General features: G+C 45.8%; 1 protein-coding gene across 8 annotated transcripts in view; it reads right to left on the bottom strand.

Annotated features, from left to right (window-relative positions):
* RAD51B (RAD51 paralog B) overlaps positions 1-19,796 on the bottom strand; it is a 715,946-nt gene that overhangs the window by 68,968 nt on the left and 627,182 nt on the right. For 2 of the 8 annotated variants that reach the window (XM_053224609.1, XM_015068434.3), the window contains one exon: positions 7,849-8,105. The exons of the other annotated variants lie outside the window; for them this stretch is intronic. In XM_053224609.1, coding sequence (XP_053080584.1) covers positions 8,093-8,105 — 13 coding nt within the window. In that variant the 3' untranslated portion in view covers positions 7,849-8,092. Of the gene's footprint in view, positions 1-7,848; positions 8,106-19,796 lie in introns of those variants that run through there. 8 annotated transcript variants of the gene reach the window in all.

Genomic DNA, 19,796 nt, shown 5'->3' with positions numbered 1-19,796 from the left:
GACGGCAGCTCACGTTCCCTGAGCCCTTGCTGCTCCCAGGACTGCTGGGCACTTTGCATGTGTTACCTCATCTGGTCCCCCAGTGACCCCTCTGAGGTGGGTACTATTGTCCTCCTCTTCCCAATGAGGCACAGGGAGAGTAAGTAGCATAAGTGTTTAAATTCACCCTGAGAGGTCAGGCAGGTGACAGTCACCGAGGCAGGGCGGTTTCAAAGCCAGCATTTGTACTCACCATGCTATGCTGTCTCTGAGGAGAAGCTGAAGGAGTTCCCTCCTTGGGATTATGGCATTCAGGAGCAGCTCCTCCATCTGGCTTGAGGGCCAGATCAGGGAGAAGGCTCTACAGGCACCAACATTGGTGGTGGAAGACTGCAGTGTCTCTCCAGTCATTGTTCCAGCAGTGTTTCCACGTGGAACCCCACAGTGACGGTCCCTGAGCAATCGCACGTGGAACTAGACAACTCCCCAGGCGCAACCTCACGCCTACTTGGTTTACATCAGTGCTTCAGTCTGTACCCTTGCACTTCTGTCTTTACTTCCTCCTAGTCACCTTCGCGAAGTGCCCAGGGCAAGCTTGGCAGAGTTGAGGCCCAGGTGAGCATGCCTGACCAAGAATTAAGCCACATTTCTCCCAGGGTGTCCCCTAGGCTACCAGCACCAGAATCTTCCTAGCTGCTCCAAAAATACAGATTCTCTGTCTCTGTCAGAGACCTCATTAAGATTTTCAGCATTGGGACTGGAAATCTGCATTCTTAACAAGCTTCCCAAGGGATTCTAATGCTCCCTAACGTTTGAGGCCCATAATAGTAAGGCTTTCTCTGAATTAGGATGTGTTGAGTACAAGCCAGATGTGGCCAAACAGAACCCTGGCAGAGTCACGCTGCACTCTTCCTCCTGTCCCTCAGAGGCTACGGGGTGGGCACTATGCAAAGAGCTCAGAATTTATTTGGGTACAGAATTTATTTGGGTACAGATTTAAATGGGGAGGCTGGTGGGAAAGGAGGTGGAGAGTGGCAGAGAAAGGTGTAGGAGGCTGTGTGCTATCTCTGCCAGTCCATTTGGAAATCCTAGATGGGCAAAGGCCCTGGCAAAAAGTCTCCAGCAAAGAGTCCAAGCAGAGTGCCTCCAAAACCCCATTTAAAAAGGCATTCCTGAATCTGGCCCATTTCCTGCGGGATGATCCCGGCAAGCAGGACAGAGAGTGAATTGGGCCTTTGGGCTTTCAGAAGGGAAGTCAGGCCACCTTGCAAAGTGGAGAATGCAGGGGGCGGGGGAGCCCCAGGTAGGCCACCTGGGGAGGACGAGTGTGTGAGGGTGAGAGCCGTTTCAAGACTTCTGAAGGTCACTTTCAAAGAGGCTTGGGAGAGAGGGAGCCCCTGAGAGACCCTGAGTCCCAACCTCATTAAAGACATCCCAGGCAGGCCACTGTGTCCAGAAAATGAGATTAAGCTTTCAGTCAGTCAGTTTGGAGTTGGAGAAAAAAAATTTTTTTCTAATCCTTAATAAAATTGAAAAAGGAAGGGGGTTTCCCCCCATCTTGCCAATAGCCCAGGACAACTGAACACAAAGGACTTGAAACTTGGCATGTAGTAAGACCTCCACGAAAATAATTTCCCAGCTCATTTGAAGGGAAAATAGTGCTATTTTTGTGACCATCTTTAGCATCTGGGCATGCTCCGTGGAAGTAAGTCAAGTGAAAAATCTTAGTCGGGAAAGTGGGGTGCGGAGGAGCTAGAGAAGGAAGTGGGGTGAGTTGGGGAGCCTTGGGTGTGTGCAGTCATGACTTCTACTTGTAGAATCGTTTGCGCCCATATGGACCTGGACGAGCCACATTGCATCTCTGGGGCTGGGTCTTCTCCGACACAAGGTAGGGAGAATGCCACACGGCCCGCACAGCTCCTGACTGGCTTGTGGCACTGGGACACTTGGGCAGACACACAGCGTCTCTGTCTGTCTTAAGTGCTCATGTCCTCGTCAGAATTCAGCCTGGGTAAAGACAGACCTTTCGCATCATTTCTTTAGTGGGAAAACCACGGGAAATAGGTTAACAGCAGCTCTGTGGTCTTTAGATTAATAAAATCAGGGCATTACTCAGAATTGCTCCTATGATTGGTATTTATATAGTGTCATATATGTATTTATTAGTACCATATATATTTATATTATGTCAGACATCACATATACAAATCATAGGTACCTGCCACTTGTATTTATATAATGTCATATATGCAGTGTCATATATATTTACATAGTATTACATATATGATATCATATATAACAAATAACTTATTATATTATAGGTATATATAGGTAAATACACATTATAGGTATTTTTTTATACATGTGCACACACGCATATGTGTGTATAAGTATTTGTGTGTGTGTATATATGACACTGTATAAATACTAATCACAGATACACACACATACATGCACAAGCACACATAGTCACTGGTTGAGTAACCTAAGGCTTCCCAGTGAGGTCATGGACAATAAACACTTGAATTCTATTGTGGGTTGACCTGCATCCTAAGAAGATACATTGAAGTCCTTATCTGTGAATATGACCTCATTTGGAAATAGGGTCTTTGCAGATGTAACTAAGATGTAAGTTATGAGGAGGCCATACCAGAGTATGGTGGGCCCTTATTCCAGTATGACTGGTGTCTTTATAAAAAGAGAAGAGACACAGACTCAGATACACATCAGACACACAGGAAAGCCAGCAGGATGGAGGCAGAGATTGGTGTGACGCATCTATAAGCCAAGTATCAACATGGATGGCCAGCAACCCCCAGAAGCTGGAAGACGCAAAGAGGGACACTCCCCTAGAGCCTTCTGGTAGCAGGGCCCTGCTGACACCTTGATTTAAACTTCTAGCCTCCAGGACTGGGCAAGAATACACTGCTGTCATTTTAAGCTACCCAGTTAAGCACCAGTGTGTGGTACTTTGTCAGGGCAGCTCTAGGAAACGAACACGACTCCCACTGCAGAGTGGTAGGGAAGCATCAGTCAGGCTTTTGCATCTGCTGAGCCCCCAGTTCTTGGCTGCTTTCCCTGGCTCTCTCTCTCTCTCATGGGGAAGGGGTGGGGTGCTGCTACTTAACTGTTTCCAACTGAAACCAACACGTGAAAGGGTAGGAAGGCCCCCAGACCCCTTGCTCCTCTGTGGCGAAAGCTGATGGCTAAGGCCACACCTCTACCACCCTAAGCCCAGGCTGGATCATCCGGAAATGGGGAGCCAAGAGAGGAGGACACTTCGAAGCCTTAGTCTCCCAGCACCAGCACACGTGGCTTTGCGCCCTCAAAGGGTGGTGGGAATTTATGGGTAGTCTGCTTCTGGACCAGAGTTCCTGCTGTGAGAGGTTTTCTTTGTTCACTTTAATGGTACACAGGAATTCTCCCCACACCCCCTCAAAACAGCCACACATCTTTTTAAAATTTGCACCTTTTTTTTCAGGCTGGTTTCCTATGGTGAAGGAGAGGCTAGGAAATGCCCAATAAATCATCTGTCTGTCCTCACTCAATTGAAAGGCAGGAAATGCAGAGAACAGTCCCTTACCTTTTCCACTTTGCATATAACAAGAGCTATCAGGACCCTTAGAAGGGCAGCCGCTCTGACAGGAATATTAATTCTTCAAGGCCACTGGAGTTGTTTCCAGGGACTAGACCCAAGGGGGCAGGCACATTTGGGGTGTCGATTGCCTTTGCTACCAGCCCGTTCCATGAGCAACCTTTCTGGGACTTGCTCTGGGAAGTTGGTTCAAGGAGTGTGCAATGTAGGTGGTACAACAGCTAAGTCATGTTCAGGAAGATAATGACCAAGTGCAAGGGAATGTCCGAGGAGAGGTTGAAGGTGTGGGGGGAGGAACAGAGAATGCTTCCTGATGGCCAGCTAAGAGTTCTTGGAAGGATCGTAGGAAGGAGAGGTAGCACTGCTGGAGATGCTGGGGACTCCTGAGAATGGCCCTGAATGGTGGCTGAGAGAGGCAGGAAATCGTGTGGCTTACTCAGGGAACAGTGGAAACCCACAGTGTGCGGAAACAGTCAGGGAACAGGCTGGCCGTCCCTGCAGCACAGCCTCCACTTGGACTCACCGTCAGAGAAACACAGCTACTCCTACAGCTTTCAGGACTAATGTGATCTCCACAGCCGGTTTTTTCCAGAGGCCTTGCAGGGGGTACCCGCTGGGTATTTCACAGCAAAGCTTCCCCAAACCTCTTGTGACAGCTCCCCTCTTGTTTCACACACTAAAACTACTCCTTGAACTCTCCTTTTCTCTCATTCTCTCTCTAGCCACCCCCGCTTAGCCTGCCTCGCCTCTGCCCTGGGGGTCCCCCTGTTGCTCTGGGCTCCTCCTCTTCTGACCTGCCCTGCTCCCCCAAAGCTCTGGCACCTGCCATTCAGGACAGGCGAGCCTCTCCTTAGGGAATTAGAGGCCCTTTTCTCCCCCTGACTAGCCCGCCGGCTACCTTGGGGCTACAATCCTCCATCTGGCTCTTGCTTCTGGAACAATCTGGGGCAGGGTGGGGGACGGGGAATGAGGGCCTGCTCTGCAAGGAGGGAGGCTGCAGAGGTAGGAGGCCACTGGTTCCTGGAGCAGCCTGAGCAAGGCTCTGGGAAGAAAAAACTCCAAAGGAAGATAGGAAAGTCAAACCAAAAGGTGGCGCAGGGTCTGGAAAGACTTTCAAGTTTGAGGTCTGTCCGCCTTACAGACTGGGAGCCATGAGCCTGAGTCTGTTCTGTTTACACAGCTCCCCTAGGCCCTAGCACGGCACTAAACACATGCTGATACTCGGTATACACCTCCTGAATAAATGAACGTGAGCATGAAAGGATGAGTGTGTGAGTGAGGAACCCAGCAATGCCCCAGCCAAAGTCATGGGACCCTCTGCAACACCACGGCAGGTGAGGGGGTTCAGAATATGCTACCCCAAAATAGGGCACCTTGGCATATTGAATACTTTAAGCTGAAGGAGACTGAGAAAATGGCAGAAGCAGGAATATCACTGTGTTCTCTTACCCCTCACCCTGCCCCTCACCAACACTGTTCCCATGAAATGGGTCATAAGACCCTCATTTAAAGGGTGCCCTTCCTATACCTGGAGGTATCTTATCTCCAAAGACAAAGGGACAAGAGGAACCTTAATAAAGAGGCTTTGCTAAGCTCCCCCAGGTTACTACACTTGCCTCATATTCCTTAAGCTATCACATTCCTCCACGACTACCCACTCCTGATCAAACAGAGCCTACAAATACTCAGATCCGACAGTTTCTCCAGGCCTCCATTTCCTTGGGAAGGTTCCCACATCACATACAACCTACCTTAAACAAATATGTATGCTTTTCTCATACTAAACTGTCTTTATCAGTTTAATTTTCAGACCTAGCCAGGGACCCCAAGAGGGTTGAGGAAAACTTTCACCTTCCATATACGGGTCAATGAACAGATGTGCCAGGATTCACCTGCACAGCTGTCTGTGAAGGTGGCAATTATAGCAGGTGAAAAGGAGGGAGCCTCACTCCACCACGGTCCCCCATGCTTGTCTCCCATCTGCCCTGCACTGGTTCACACTTGGGTAGAATCACAGACAGTGTGGGAAATGCCCAGGGAGACCTTGAGTCCCCCTCCCACTAGATGGACCAGGAGACCCTAGCTACTTCAGGGTGTGACTCACCCACTTCCCTAGAGGGCCAGTGTCGGGGGGGCTTTCCCTGCAATATCTGCTTCGTGGACTAGATGTCAAGTCTTAATGTGTTATCCTTCCAGAAATACTTTAATTGTAAAAAAAGACCGTGCTGAGTGGATAACATTTAACACAGGAGAAGGGAAGGACAGAAAGGGAACCAACATGCATTGATTCTCTATCGTGAGCTAGTCACTGTGCTAATGTTCTTAACAATTTTTTTAATTTTTTTTTTTATTTATTTTTGAGACAGAGAGAGACAGAGCATGAGCAGGGAAGGAGCGGAGAGAGAAGGAGACACAGAATCTGAAGCAGGCTCAAGGTTCTGAGCTGTCGGCACAGAGCCCCACGTGGGGCTCAAATTCGTCAACTGCAAGATCATGACCGGAGCCGAAGTCGGATGCTCAGCCGACTGAGCCACCCAGGCGCCCCTTATGAATATTTTTTAAAATTTGTTCTAATACCTCTACTGCTATTCATTCAGCAATTGCTTCTTGAGCACCTACTATGTTCCAGACATGTTCTAGGCATGGGGAAAAAGCAGGGAATGAAACAGACAAAAATCCTGTCCTTATCACACATGCTAGTAGAGAAAGGAGGAAAATGAAAAGAATGCATAGTATATTAGAAGGTGATTGATGCTATGGGGAAAAATAAAGCAGGGAAGGAAGACAGGAAATGCCAGCGATGGGTAGGGTGGTGGGAGGGTTGCAATTTAAAAATAAGGTGGTCAGGGAAGGCACCACGGAGAAAGTGACATTTAAGCATAGACTTGAAGAGGGTAGGGAAAGAGCGTGTCCACATCTGGAGGGGAACATTCCAGGTGTAGGAACCACCTGACAGGGAATGGTCCTGCGGCAAGAATGTGCATGGTCTATTCCAGGCACAGCAAGATCAGTCTGCTAGGTAAAACACTAAGCCCACTCTCTAAACATGGAGAGAGCTGGCTCTTCTTGGTGGCTCACAAGGTTAATTCATCTTGCTGAGGAGGTCAAGGTCACAGGCATGGGATATATTTGTTTCCTAACAAAAGTCATTTTGCAAAAACAGAAGAGTAGGTCACAAGAGAGTATATTAATTATCACAACTCTGCCCTTCATCTTCATCTGGAGCCCAATACCGCTGCTGTTTGCACTTAGACAAATCACACTATTTGAGTTTCAATTTTCATTTCTGCAAAGTAGGGGATAACATTTAATAACACCCACTCCAAGAGATTGGGTTAATATATTGTATAAAGCATTTTGTAAACTGTGACGTGATGTAGCAATTGTTTGTTGTTGTTATTTTTATACCATAACAGCAACTCAGGGTCTATGCCCAACTGAGGTTGGGTCTGTAAAGCCATTTTCATAGGCAAAGATAACTTCTTAGTTCTATTTCCTGGGTTGCAAAAGTATTTTTACTTAGGTATTACAGTAATCTTTCCATTTGGGGGTGGGAAAAGATTTCTTGAGGCTCTCACCATCCCCTCTGAACTTTGGCTGGATCTGTTAGACCATTTCCCAAACCTGAGTTAATCCTACGATCCCCACCCTTACCCCCTCACCACTTTGGCTTCGGTCTCCTAGCTTTGTGGAGACTTGTGTGTCTGTGCCTATGGTCTCTATCACTAAATCCCACGGTGTGACCGCGACTGGGCTCTCAGTGTTGCCAAACCATTTTCATCCTTCGGTTAAGCCCTTGTTTGCTTCCTGCGGTGAGAGCTTAGAATCCTAGTTCCCAACCCCACGGCCCCTCCCCTCACTCTGGGCAGATGGCCGGCCTGCAGCTGCAGGATGAGGTTCAAGTTCAATAACACGGGCTCCTCCCTGCCTGGGCATTCCTTACCAGACCTCAGTCTCCCCTTTACTCCACCCATCTTCTCTAGATCCAGAGCCAACACCATCTTCCTGTAGAGGGGATGATTTCTTCTTGTGCTGATGGCTCTATCACAGTTTCTATAGAAATAATTAGAACTTAGGAACAAGGAAGCTGATTGCTATATTATTTACTATAAAAACTGAGAAGCAACTCTTTGTCCAACAAATGGGGATTGATTAAACTGATAATGGGTACAGCCATGAGGTGGCAAGGAAAACTATAAACGGTATGTCTCAATTTTGCTAAAAGCCAAATAAAACTGGCAACAATAAACACAAATTACATGTGCATATGGAGGGAAATATACAAAAATATAAACAATGATTATCTTCAGGCAATGAAATTATGAGTGATTTTTACTTTTAGTATTTTACTATATTCTGAAATGTCTACTGTAAGCATGCAGTATTTTTATAATTAGAACGGAAAGCAAAAATATTATTAACACCTCTCTGTAAAAGCTGTGGGTGATTCAGTTCTTTTCCCTTTAAATGGAGACTTTCCCGGGTGGGGTCTGGTTGACAGCTGTACAGTAACTCTCGTTACATGTAAGGCCTAGAAGAAAACCATAACCAATTAACATTACAGCGGGAGCTGAGGCATGCAGAATGGAAATGCCTCAATGGAAATGTGTTATTACTAATTTTTTTTCCCCATTGTTGGACAGGTGTTTAGAGGAATGTGTTAAATTATCTTCAGATAATTTATTTTTTAAATGCTATGGTTATTCCGTTTTTCTGCCTCTGTTGTCATGGGAACCTTTGATATGGGGAAGGATTCAGTGTGGATATTTCATTGTAAGTCTGTTTAATCTATTTACCTGAGGCCCTACTGTGTGCCGTCACTGGTGATACAAGGGGTGATCTGCAAGTGCCTTACTCCAGGGGCTTTGGAAACATTTGGGGGTGATTAGGATCATCCAGATGATTGGAGGAAAGTGCTACTGATTTAGTGGGTGAGGGCCAGGATTGCTAAACATTCTACACTATCTGGGACAGTTGTACGTAACCAAGAATGGACCTTCGTCTCATGCCACCACCCTGGGGGAGAAACACTGAACTGAAAAGTTGAGGCAGGCAATGCCTGGAAGGGCCAGAGAGAAAGGAGGGCATGGCTGATTCTCAGCCTTGTCATGCTAGTATTCAGGGTGACCAGATATCCCAGGTTTTCCAGTGGAGCCAGAAATGTAGATGATGATGTAAAATCTCCCGATTTTTAAAAAACACTGCATGGGCCAAACAAAACACATCTGTGGGCCAGATTTGGTCCTCTGGTTGCCAATTTGCAACCTTGTCTTAGGGGGAAAGACACAGTCCCTGTCTTCGTGAGAGTATAAGGGAGCCTGTAGAAGATCAAGTTCAAGTTCTAGAATGGACCAACCTAGGTTCAAATCACAGCTCTGTCATTCACTACATAGACGATGATTTCAGGCAAGTGAACATCCTCTGAACCTTACTGTCCTCCATGAAATGGAACTAATGGGAACACTCACTGGTTTGTTACGAAGATGAATCCAGGTGGGAGAAGTCCCCAGTAACCTGCACATTCGCTTAATAAAGTAGAGCCATTATCATTGTTAAGGCCATCACAGTCTAGTATAAGAACTTACTGTGTACGCTACACTGTGCTAGGTGCTGAGGGCTTATAAATAAGTGTGAGAGAAAGCCCTTGACCTGGACGTGTTTTCCTTCTGGAAAAAGAGATAAACCTGGGACATAAATATTGTTAAGCGCATCAGGTATATGAATGTGGCTCACGTCAGACCGTTACAGGAGACCAGAGGCAGGTACGTCTTATGAAGGTGGTGGCGGCTGGGGGCGTTGGAGTCCAGCCAGAATGAGAGGGAGGGGAGAAGTGGCCTAAGCAAAAGACAGATTATAGAATCATAGTAAGAACTGAGTGCTTACCACATGCCCGGTACTCTCTAAGCACCCTGCCAGGTGGTAAGTGTGCTCCTTTGGCCTCATACGTATGAGGGATAAGGCATGTGCCTGGGAAGGTCCCCTGGAGCCAGGGCATGGGGGTGCTGACTACCGGGCCAGAGCCTGGCAGAGTATTTAATTTGTTGGCAGGGGAGCAGAAGCAGAGAAGTGACAGGCAGGACCAGTAATCTGGGACCAGTAATCTGGGGTGGAGCACAGGATGGCATGGAAGTGGAGGTGAGATAGCAGACTTGTGCCGAGGCCACGCGTAGGGGACTTCTCCCACCTGGATTCATCTTCGTAACAAACCAGTGAGTGTTCCCATTAGTTCCATTTCATGGAGGACAGTAAGGTTCAGAGGATGTTCACTTGCCTGAAATCATCGTCTATGTAGTGAATGACAGAGCTGTGATTTGAACCCAGGGGATGGGTGGGGAGCCCTGTGAAGGTTTCTTTACCAGGTCTGGCGGGTGGTGGGGGATGCTGTCAAAAATGATTGCCTGGGAGATAACGGGAATTTTATAAAGACAATTTTAAACTCCGGTCTTGAGCCACCTCCATGCTCTCCTGCCTCTCTTTCCTCACCCTCCACCAGCTTGTCAGTGTTCTCTACTGGCCAGTCCTCATGGTTATAAATACTTCCTCCTTAACTATTTTTGAAAATTTTGGAAGCAACTCCTTCCCTCACCAATGTGCTGTTATTTTCAAATCTCCCCGGAAAGCCTGTACTGACCCCCACCCTCCCACCCTTGCCTCTCTAGAAAACAGATCACTGCTGGGGTTGATGGATTGGGTACAGCAAAGCTTTCAGACTTCTGACCCACCAGGGATGGCTGATATAAAATCCCATGCTGCACGTGAAGGAAGAGTGTGCTTAGTAAATTCTGTAGAACAGTTTTTTTTTTCTTTTTTTTTTCAGGGGGGAATTGTGAATCCACTAAAAAACAAACGGTTTCCAAGTACTCCAACCATTTGCATTTCAACAGGCAAAATGGTGTTTAAACTCAAGGCCCATCTTTTTTTCAAAGTAGACCAAGCCATACCTCTCTAGGGAAGACTATTTTAGCTGTGATTCTGATTTGTTCTATAGGATGGAGAGCAGTAAGATCATTTTGTTGGGGATGTTTGATGCCTGAGCTTCTTTAAACCATAACCAAAATCAGTCCAAAACGGTGCAGTTTGGCTACAAGGCATTTTTAGCACAAACAGCTTGCACCAGTAAAGAACTATGACACAACAGAGCGGACCAGTGTTTTCATAGACTGACTTATAGAGGCAAGTTTCCTGTCGCTGGAGGTGACCAAACATCATGCGATAGCACTAGGATTGTGCCATGGTGTCCCCCCAGGAATCAGTAACAAAGAAATACCTAGCAGACTTTTTTCTTTCTTTCTTCTAGAGCCTTCTATACAAGTATATCCAGCGCCTGGCCTAAGCATCAGATGTGAGCTAACAATCCTGTGGTTACCTGGCCCTGTGATTTGGCACAAATTACTTCTCATCAGGTTAGACTCAAAGAAATCTGAGCAGGCTCCTGGGTTCAAACATTCTATGACTTATAGACAGAGACACAAAAACCAAGACCCTTCCAAGTCCAACTCAGAGCCTTGGAATTAGGATTGTCCTGCTGAGGAGGGCGAACAGACAGCTGGAAGCATATCTAGTGGCTTTTGCAGAACCTGACATGGCCCTGGGCTCAAGACTCTCAGCTCCCACTGATTCGTGGTGCTGGAAATTGTCAGCCTCAAGTCTCGCCCTAGGGATTTGAATCTCCAACCCAGTTCACGGGTCCTGTAATCAAATGCAAATTATGCCTTTAAGCCCCGAAGGGATGGGAGGAGGGATTAGCTGACAACCCTGGGAGCTGCTGCCTAAGGCCCTTGGGAGTGACAGCCCCCCACAGGGGGAGGTCAGGAGGGAAAGAACGGAAAAGGGAGAGAGCTCAGGAGGGGTCAGGGGCCTCTGGCAGCCCCCACTTCATCCTCAGTGTGCCCCCGAACACACGGCCCTGGGTGGGGGTCTAATCTCCAGGCAGCCGGCCCTCGGCATTGTCTTGCCAGGGTCAGGACCCCCACCCCATGAGTCACTGGCCTCACTCTGGCCCCTCAGCCTCCATGCTCTCAGTGCTAACCCGCAATTCTCCAGGCCAAGGGCCCAGATACATCCGATCTATCCTACTCCTCTCTAGGCTCAGAGAAATCGGGACTGAACACAAAGAGGGGGGGCGCCCTGATGGGGCCACAGCTTGGTGAAGAGGGGTGCACAGAGAGTGGCAGAGCCAGCTTGGAACCAGCTCTCCAAGAGTAAACCAAATTGCTCTCCTCCCTGACCCACAACGCTTTCCAATCAGGGAGTCTAAAATTACCATATTTACAGCATCTGCAGCCAAGCCGAGCACTAAACAAGATGAATAGCTGTGACGCACGATCTGAGTGGAAGTATGCAGCAGGGCTGGGCCGGGCTGGGTTGGGCAGCAGGGTGCGTGCCCCAGAGGGGAGAACAGGCGGTCCCTGGCTGGGGGACAGGATTCACCCAGCACCAAACCCAAAAGAAGGTGGGAGATAGAGCAATTGACAGAGAGACAGAGAGAATTTGAGGACATGATGCTGACTTTACAAATCTCCTTTTCCTCCTTCTGCCTCTCAAAGACAGGATCGCTGGGGTCTTGCTTACAGTGGGACAGCCATGTCTGTGAGTCCTCTTCCCAAGCAGCCTTTTCCAGGGAATCTGTGGTCAACCCACATAGATTAAATGACTCCATTCATAGAGAAGGCCCAAGAACCTGGGCCATGCAGCTCTGGTAGAGACCAAGGTGGGAATGGTGGGAACATGTTCTGTGTAGTGGTGTTCCAACACTCTGCACCAGCCTGGCCTGTTCTTTCCCTGGAAGGGAAAATGCCCAGGAAAAGAGAGTGACTCATGACCTGCAGACGCTCTCTCCAGACCCAAATACAACAGAGACCTGGGAAGACATGGGAAGACAACAGAGACCTGGGAAGACTTTCAGATCAGTGTGGATTCTCCTGCATCAGAGACTCACCGCAGATCCCCTGGAATGCTGGGACTCTGAGTGACAGGATTGCTAGACCCCTACATTCTTCCCTTTAGCTAGAGCATATCCTCTTTGGTCTGTTTTGTGTCCTGGGCTTCTCTTTACATTCTCATTTCATTTCTGCAACATTTTCAGAGCCTAAAATAAGTGTGGAAATCACTGGTTTGTGCTAGAGGGCAGGAAGTAGAAGGTAGTAGTACATAGGTGGCATGAAAGAAGGGAAAATGAGGTGTCTGTAGAAACAGTTTTGGATGTGTCAGGGAATGCTAAGAAAAAGAGGTTAGGATTGAGGGAAGGTTAAGATCAGCACTAACATGTGAACCAGCTCCCAGAGGAAAGCCTCTTCCTTGAGAAATCTGGAACCAGCTGCCATTTGCAATAACCCTGCTGGAACCTGAACCCAGACCCACAGTGGGGGCCATTTGTTAAGCAACTGCCTAGTCTTTATGAGCCATTTTTGGTAGGAGGTGATAAGAGGAAGGGTTTGCCAGTGTTTGAGTTGTGGCTGCCCACTCAAAAAATGTTTCCAAGCTGATAACATTCTCAAATAGGCACACCACTCAGCACATGACTAAATCTGGCCCCACCCCCAGGGTCTCTTAGATGGTGAAAATCCTGGTAAACTGCACAGATGTGTTTCTGTTCTCAGTGACCCAGAATTTCTAAGAGCTTCCCTTTACCACTGACATGGTAAGGAAGGGGCAATATTAGTCACCCAGGATGGCAGCTCCCATTTTCATTGCTCTGACCTAGATGGGGCTGGTCTTTCTCAACAGTGGCCAGAAGTCCCCCTCTCTTCTCCTCCTACTTCTTGGACCTCCCCTTCTGTCTTTCCCATGGCTTCTTTTTCATATTCTCCCATTAAATTGTGTTTCCTCCAGGTTTGGACTTCTGTTGTCTCTTCGAACTCTGTTCTCCTTGAGTGACCTTACTCTTTGCTGACTTCATTTATTACCAAAAACCTGTGACCTCAGCCCCAGCCATCTCCTGAATTGCTCACATATATTTCTGACTGCAACATCTCCAGTTGGACATTCTACAGTTGTCTCAAATCGCACATGTCCAAAACTGATCTCATTATCTACGCCCTCCTGCTTCCCATGACAAGCCCCTCCTCGGGTTCCTCCTCTATCCTTTCTCTCTCAATGGTATCACCAGCCACTCAGACATCCCAATGGAAACCTTAGAGGCCCCTCTGACCCTTCCCTCTCCCTCATCCAGGTCTGTCAGTGTTAACTCTGATGAGTCCTTTAAATCTTTCCCCCTTCCATCTATGCCATCAGTGCCCCAGATTAGGTTCCCAGCATCTCTTTGTCACTACAATCCTTACAGGATCACCCAGCCTCAGATGCCCTCCACTCTACAAATAGGAGACAATCCTCTGAATACAGATCTGATTTGGTAAATATTTCTGATATTTGGTAAATTGTGCCCAGGACCGGGCATACAACGGTAAGTATGACCAGTAGGATCTCTGTCCTCATGGGACACATGTCCCAGTTGGGGAGCCAGACAGGAAACAAGCAGAAACCAGACAAGTGAATAAAATACTTCTAAATTGTAGTAAGTGCTATGAGACAAACAAATCAGGGCCTGAGGTTGAAAATAATGGGGTGGGGTGGAAATCTGTGCCACCACCCACACAAAGACCTTCAAAGGCTCCTCATTGCATACAGAACAAGGTTCAGACTCAGCGTGGCACGCAAGGCCCTTGCCAATCTGGCCCAATCTGTTTTTCAGCTCCACTTTTATTCCCCCTCCCCTCTAACCCATGCCTCGTGTCCTATTCATCTTTGAATTCCCAGCCCCTTGTTCCTGGCAGATAATAAGCAGGTAATAAATGGGGAATCAATGTGTGGAAGAATGAGTGATGGACAGAGTTCCCTTTATAGTCATGCCCTCTCCCCTTTCTCACGTCCGCTCTTTGGTGAAGCTGCTTTACAAGGGTTCCTTCCCCTGAGTCTCCATCATGTTTCTCAGACTATTTCTGCCCCAGGTACCTAGACTACTTGATGGTCTCTCCGGGTAGACTGTTAAGGCAAGAGGGCAAGGACAATCTTGTTCCATTCTGAAAAAAAGGCCTGGCACACAGCAGATGCCTGAAACATGCCAGGTGAGTTGATATGAAGAACATGAAGAAAAGGGAAGTGACTGGTGTCCTTCTTAGACTGTTTTCTGCTAAAATAACTCCAGTGGCCAAAATAGTTGGGTGGAAAGAAGTGGTATGAAGATATCATTGCCAAGTGGACAGCCAAATGTACACACTTCCTCTTGCTCAAGGAACAGCCTCAAAGAGCCCAACTTTGTCACTATGCCTTTGCTTTGAAAATATTTTTGCACAACCAAAGCAGGGAACAATGAAGCAAATGCATGCCCATGGCACTCAGAAGATCTGCCTGTATCCATGAGAACAGAAACTCCCCTGATTGAGAGTTGGTTCTAGGGCTCAGCTTATCCTTTCACAGGATCTGTTAAGAACTAGCTCCATTTCTATCTTAGCAACCTAGGGTACTTGCTTCTTTCCAAGGACCTTAAATGAAACCTAACTTCTCTGCTGTTCCCACATCCTGTTCTTGGAACTCCTTAAACATTATTCCCTAAGGCCAGAATAATTGAACATAGGGGTCTGTTGGTCTTTGGCAAATACATTTGGCAGGATAGGGAGAAAGTGGACAGGGAACAAACCATAAAAATTTTCAATAAAAAAATCTAAATAAAGGTAAGAATAAAAATGAGAGGTAGATTTTGTGAATTATTTTAGGCTTAGTGCCTGCTCTCAGAAAGGTACTGGGCATGTGCCAATCTGCCTGGCTTTCTCAAATCACCGTTGATTCGTTTGAATTTCACACATGGTCACCTTGTCCTCCTTTTTTTTTTTTTTTCAATCTCTCCAGAAAGCACCTCACTCCTGACCTGAGCATTTCATTAGTCCTATCTCCTTAGAGACCATTTCAGATTTTTCTTCACAGCCTTATTTTATTCACTCTGGCTCAATGTCACCAACCCAACTGTCCTCAGCCAAGCCTCCAAAGGAAATATGATCCACTTGCTGCGTCAGATCATTTGGAAATAGATACGATTGGCTTGGAGTCATTCCATGCAGGGCTGTAAAATTGCTCTCTCTCCCTCTAAGTGGGTTGGGTCAAGCCCAAACTGAGGCAAGAAGTTTCCAAGGAATACAGAGCAGAGGACTATAGTAAGTGGTGGTGATTCAGTCAGTGGTCCTCTTGCTTCTGAGTCAGTATTAACCTTCCACTAGTGGCAAGTATGTACAGACTACCTTCACAGTCAAACAAAATAGTAAGGTCTTTACACTGGGGTTTGTGAAACACTTTACAAGAGCAGCAGAATTGCAGGCTTGGTGTGAATCTCTTCATTCAAGCCAAGTTATAGTCTAAATTTTTGTGTTTCCAAGATAAATGAAGGTAGTTAAATTGTGAGATTTATGTATCTTGTGCAAAGTTGGCAAGACGTCTATATTTCTATTGGGCCAACTCTACAAACTACCATTGAAATTCTCACATACAATGTCCCAAGTTCTCTTTGGGATTTCAGATGGGATCAGTTTCTTCTTTGAACTAATTTTGCACTGTGCTATTTTGTTGTAACTACTTAAGGAGCTGCCTGGTATAATGAAAGAGTCTAGGTTGGAATCAGAACACCAGGGTCAAAGTCCCAGCTATATCGTTCTTTGGGTAAGTTATTTAACATGCCCCAGTTTCCTCATCTACAAAATGGGAATTATGCCACTTGTTTTGTAAACCATAAAACAACATATAAATACACGGAGGTTTTGGCCTTACCAGTGGCTGTGTGGTTGAAAATATAGTGATTCTCCAGATTCTATTGAAGCTGTGGGCAAAAACAATGTGATAAGAACATGAACGTGGGTGGTCAGGTGAGCAGGACACTGATTGCCCTGATAGAAAGCCTAGTTTTAATGCAAGCCAAATCCTTTAATCTCATTAATTAGGATTTTTATATAATCTTTTACTTAAGATAAGACATAGAAGTAAGCCATTCAATCTTGTATCCAATGGAAGAATTTTTCTCCATTTTTCCACCAAGAATATCATGATAATTCTTGATAATCAATAATATGCCTTTACTGGTGGTTTCTAGGTCTCAGACTTCTAGCTTCTAGGGAATAGGAATAAGTCTTTGACTTGCAAGGGATTTAGTCCTTTGAGGGAGATGTGCTTTTAAAACAGACAATCATGGGGAAAAAAGCTACAAGTAGGACAAGCTTTTGAGGGCAGGGGTTGGTAAACTACAGCTCTAGGGCCAAATGCAGTCCACCACCTATTTTTATAAAGACAGTTTTGTTGGAACACAGCCACATTCGTTTCCATATGTATTGTCTATGGCTACTTTTGTACTACAATAGCAAAATTGAGTAGCTGTGACAGAAACAGTATGGCCTGCAAAACTTAAAATATTTTCTATCTGGCCTTTTATAGAAAAAATTTGCTGACCTCTGGTCTAAGGGTATCAGGTCTTTTAAAGATTTAACTTGGGTCCTCAAAGTTGAGGAGGAGTTAGCCAAGCAGAGAACAGGAGAAAGGCATTTGGTTGGCTATAAAAGTAAGTACAAAGGAATGGAGTTATGAAAGTATATTTCATGTTTAAGAAGCAAGGAAAGTCTCAATAGTACATGACAGAGAACAATGGGAGATGAGGCTGGGAAGATGGACTGAGGTTAGACCGAGAAAGGCCCTTTCCATCAATGCTATTGTGTTTGAAATTAATCCTGTAGACTTTTGGTTTCCAAATGGGATGCACACCCCAGAGTTACACAAGACAATCCATTAGGATTCAGGCAGAAATTATCAGAATTTTAACTTTATTTTTATCTAAGAAATAAGAAATTCGGCTTTATAACATTTAATATATACGTTGACATTCCATCCATGGCTATGGCTACTGGTCACGGATGGTTCATGAGATAAAGCATCCTATGGTAAGATTAGGCTTTGCATAGTACAGAGAGCTCAACAGTGGTGTCCTCAGTCCTCATTCTTCTCCAGGCTTTTAACAAAATATAAGCCACTACAGTTTATATGTTATGATTTATGGATATTATCTAGTTCATCCTAATATATGCAAAATGGACAAGGGGACTAAAAATATTCCTGCAAAGAAACAACAGATCAAAGATAGTATAAGCATAGGTAAATAAGAAGAGTAGCATTTATATTTCCCTTCGAACGAGTTGTCTTCAGTCATATTCTAGCTGAAAAGAATGACCAAATGTTCAGATGCAACAAGAAAGAGAGCCAACCTCAATTAGAAAATTCCAAGAGAACTATCAGATGTATGGATTTACATCCTCTATCACTTATGATAAACTTTGCCTGACACATTGATCACGTTTTGTGGTACTGGCTAATGACAGTACAATGAAGCCATCATGATTAGCAAGATATTTTAGGCTATTGCTTATTTCAACTTTATTTCAGCCTTCTAAAATTTAATTGTGTGCATGTTTTATAATACATGATGTATTAGTAAAGAAATACATGTGTATAATGTAAAAATAAATATACATTGGGTGTACATATTCAAGATTCATTTAATTTTAGAGGGTTCAATCAAAAAAGTGTGGGGACTATTTCTGTAGACAATAGAGAACCAATGGAGGTCTCAGTAAAGGAAGAGTCAGGATTTGGTATGTTTTCGAGAAAGATGCTACAGGCTGCCAAGAGGAAAACAGATTGGAAAAGAAAAGACATGTTGGAGAGTGGCCACTTCAAATCATTTTTAAGTGCCTGAAGATCTCAGACAAAATGTATAAATACTAAGAGCTTTTATTACAAATTCCACTCTTCCAGCTCTCTCTTTCTGAAATGAATGGTGTTAGGTCCAAGCAAGGCCGCAAAGGTTTGCGCTGACAATATAGCTTTGTGATGAGCAAAGTTAGTTGGATGACATAAAAGCACAAGAATAGGTTCCAGAGATGCGAAAACATACCCTACAAACACTGCATGCCACTCGGACTCCACTTTCCCCTCTGACCTACATGGGTTTCCAAGGCAAAGGATTCTTCAAGCATGAGGGTCGTAGCCACTGTTTCAGCCAGAGAGGCCATTCCCAGTGTTGACAGGCATGATTAATTGATTCTGACGGGAAGATATGTTCTATCAAGGCTGTGCATATAGGATGTGGCTTCTGGAAAGGACTATGGCATTTCTCCTGGGAAAGGGGCCAGGTAGGCCATTAACCTATCACAGCCAGTCCCCCTTAGCCATTTATTCCTTGGTACAAAGAACCTAGTTGCCAGATTTGAAGAACTGAACTCAGGTCCTTTCAAAGTCTGCAAGAAAAGAAGAGGCTACACTAAATTGGGAAGGGTGAGGGTCTGTGGGAGAAGGTGGCCTGGGCAGTCCTTGAGAAGGAGCCGGCAAAGGTCTTAAACCTAAACCTAAAAGCCCTGAAAAAAAAAAAAAACCAAAGGGAGTTTCCTTCTCTGCACTCTAAGAAGAAGGTCAGGCCCTCTGCCTTTCTGTCTTTTCTCTTTAAAGTGCTGGGCAGGAGGGAGCAGGGGGCAGGGATAAGAGTAAAAACAAAATGAAAGTGACAACAAGCACTTTTTATGGACAAAGATGGACTTAGGAAGAAAAAACGCACGCTCTGGCTTTCGCAGCTCTGCACCATCTGGCCATACTCCTCACGTGGATTCTTCATTCCAGTAACGTCTGTCTGTTTCCTCCTCTCAAACACACCGTCCAGTTCCACTCTTTGCTCTGGTTGAAACTGTATTCAAACTTGGAGCCCTTGCAAGCTTCCATTGGCTTCATCAATCTTCCCTCACCGCTCCAAAATGCAAACTCCAAATCTCTCTTTCGTCTTCTGGTTAGCCAGTTTTGCCTTCAGTTAGGGCCCCCTTGTGCATTTCTCTAATCGTTCTGGGTCTCCCCAGCTGACTTTCTTGCAGGGGGGATGTGTCCTTATGTATTTCCACAGCACCTAGATCTTGAGCTTCAAAATGAGTGCTAGGAACTCAGAATTCTTTGTCTATGTTTGACCTGAGCAGATTGTTTTAATTCACTAGGTCTTGTATTTAAAACAAAACAAAAGAAGGAACAAGATGGGATTCACTCATGACCTGGAAGCACTTGGAAGGGGCTGGGAACAGATAGATCTGTCCGGTGGATTCTCTCCGTCCTTGTTAGTTTGAGACAGCTGCTGGGGACAGATGCCAGCACAGACATGCTCCTAGGAAGACACATCCTGCCAGGATTACAGGGCCTAAAGGAAACACGGACACAGAAC

The sequence above is a fragment of the Acinonyx jubatus genome, chromosome B3 (genome assembly GCF_027475565.1).
Source record: "Acinonyx jubatus isolate Ajub_Pintada_27869175 chromosome B3, VMU_Ajub_asm_v1.0, whole genome shotgun sequence".
Classification (NCBI taxonomy): domain Eukaryota; kingdom Metazoa; phylum Chordata; class Mammalia; order Carnivora; family Felidae; genus Acinonyx; species Acinonyx jubatus.
This window is presented reverse-complemented; position numbering and strand designations above follow the sequence as displayed.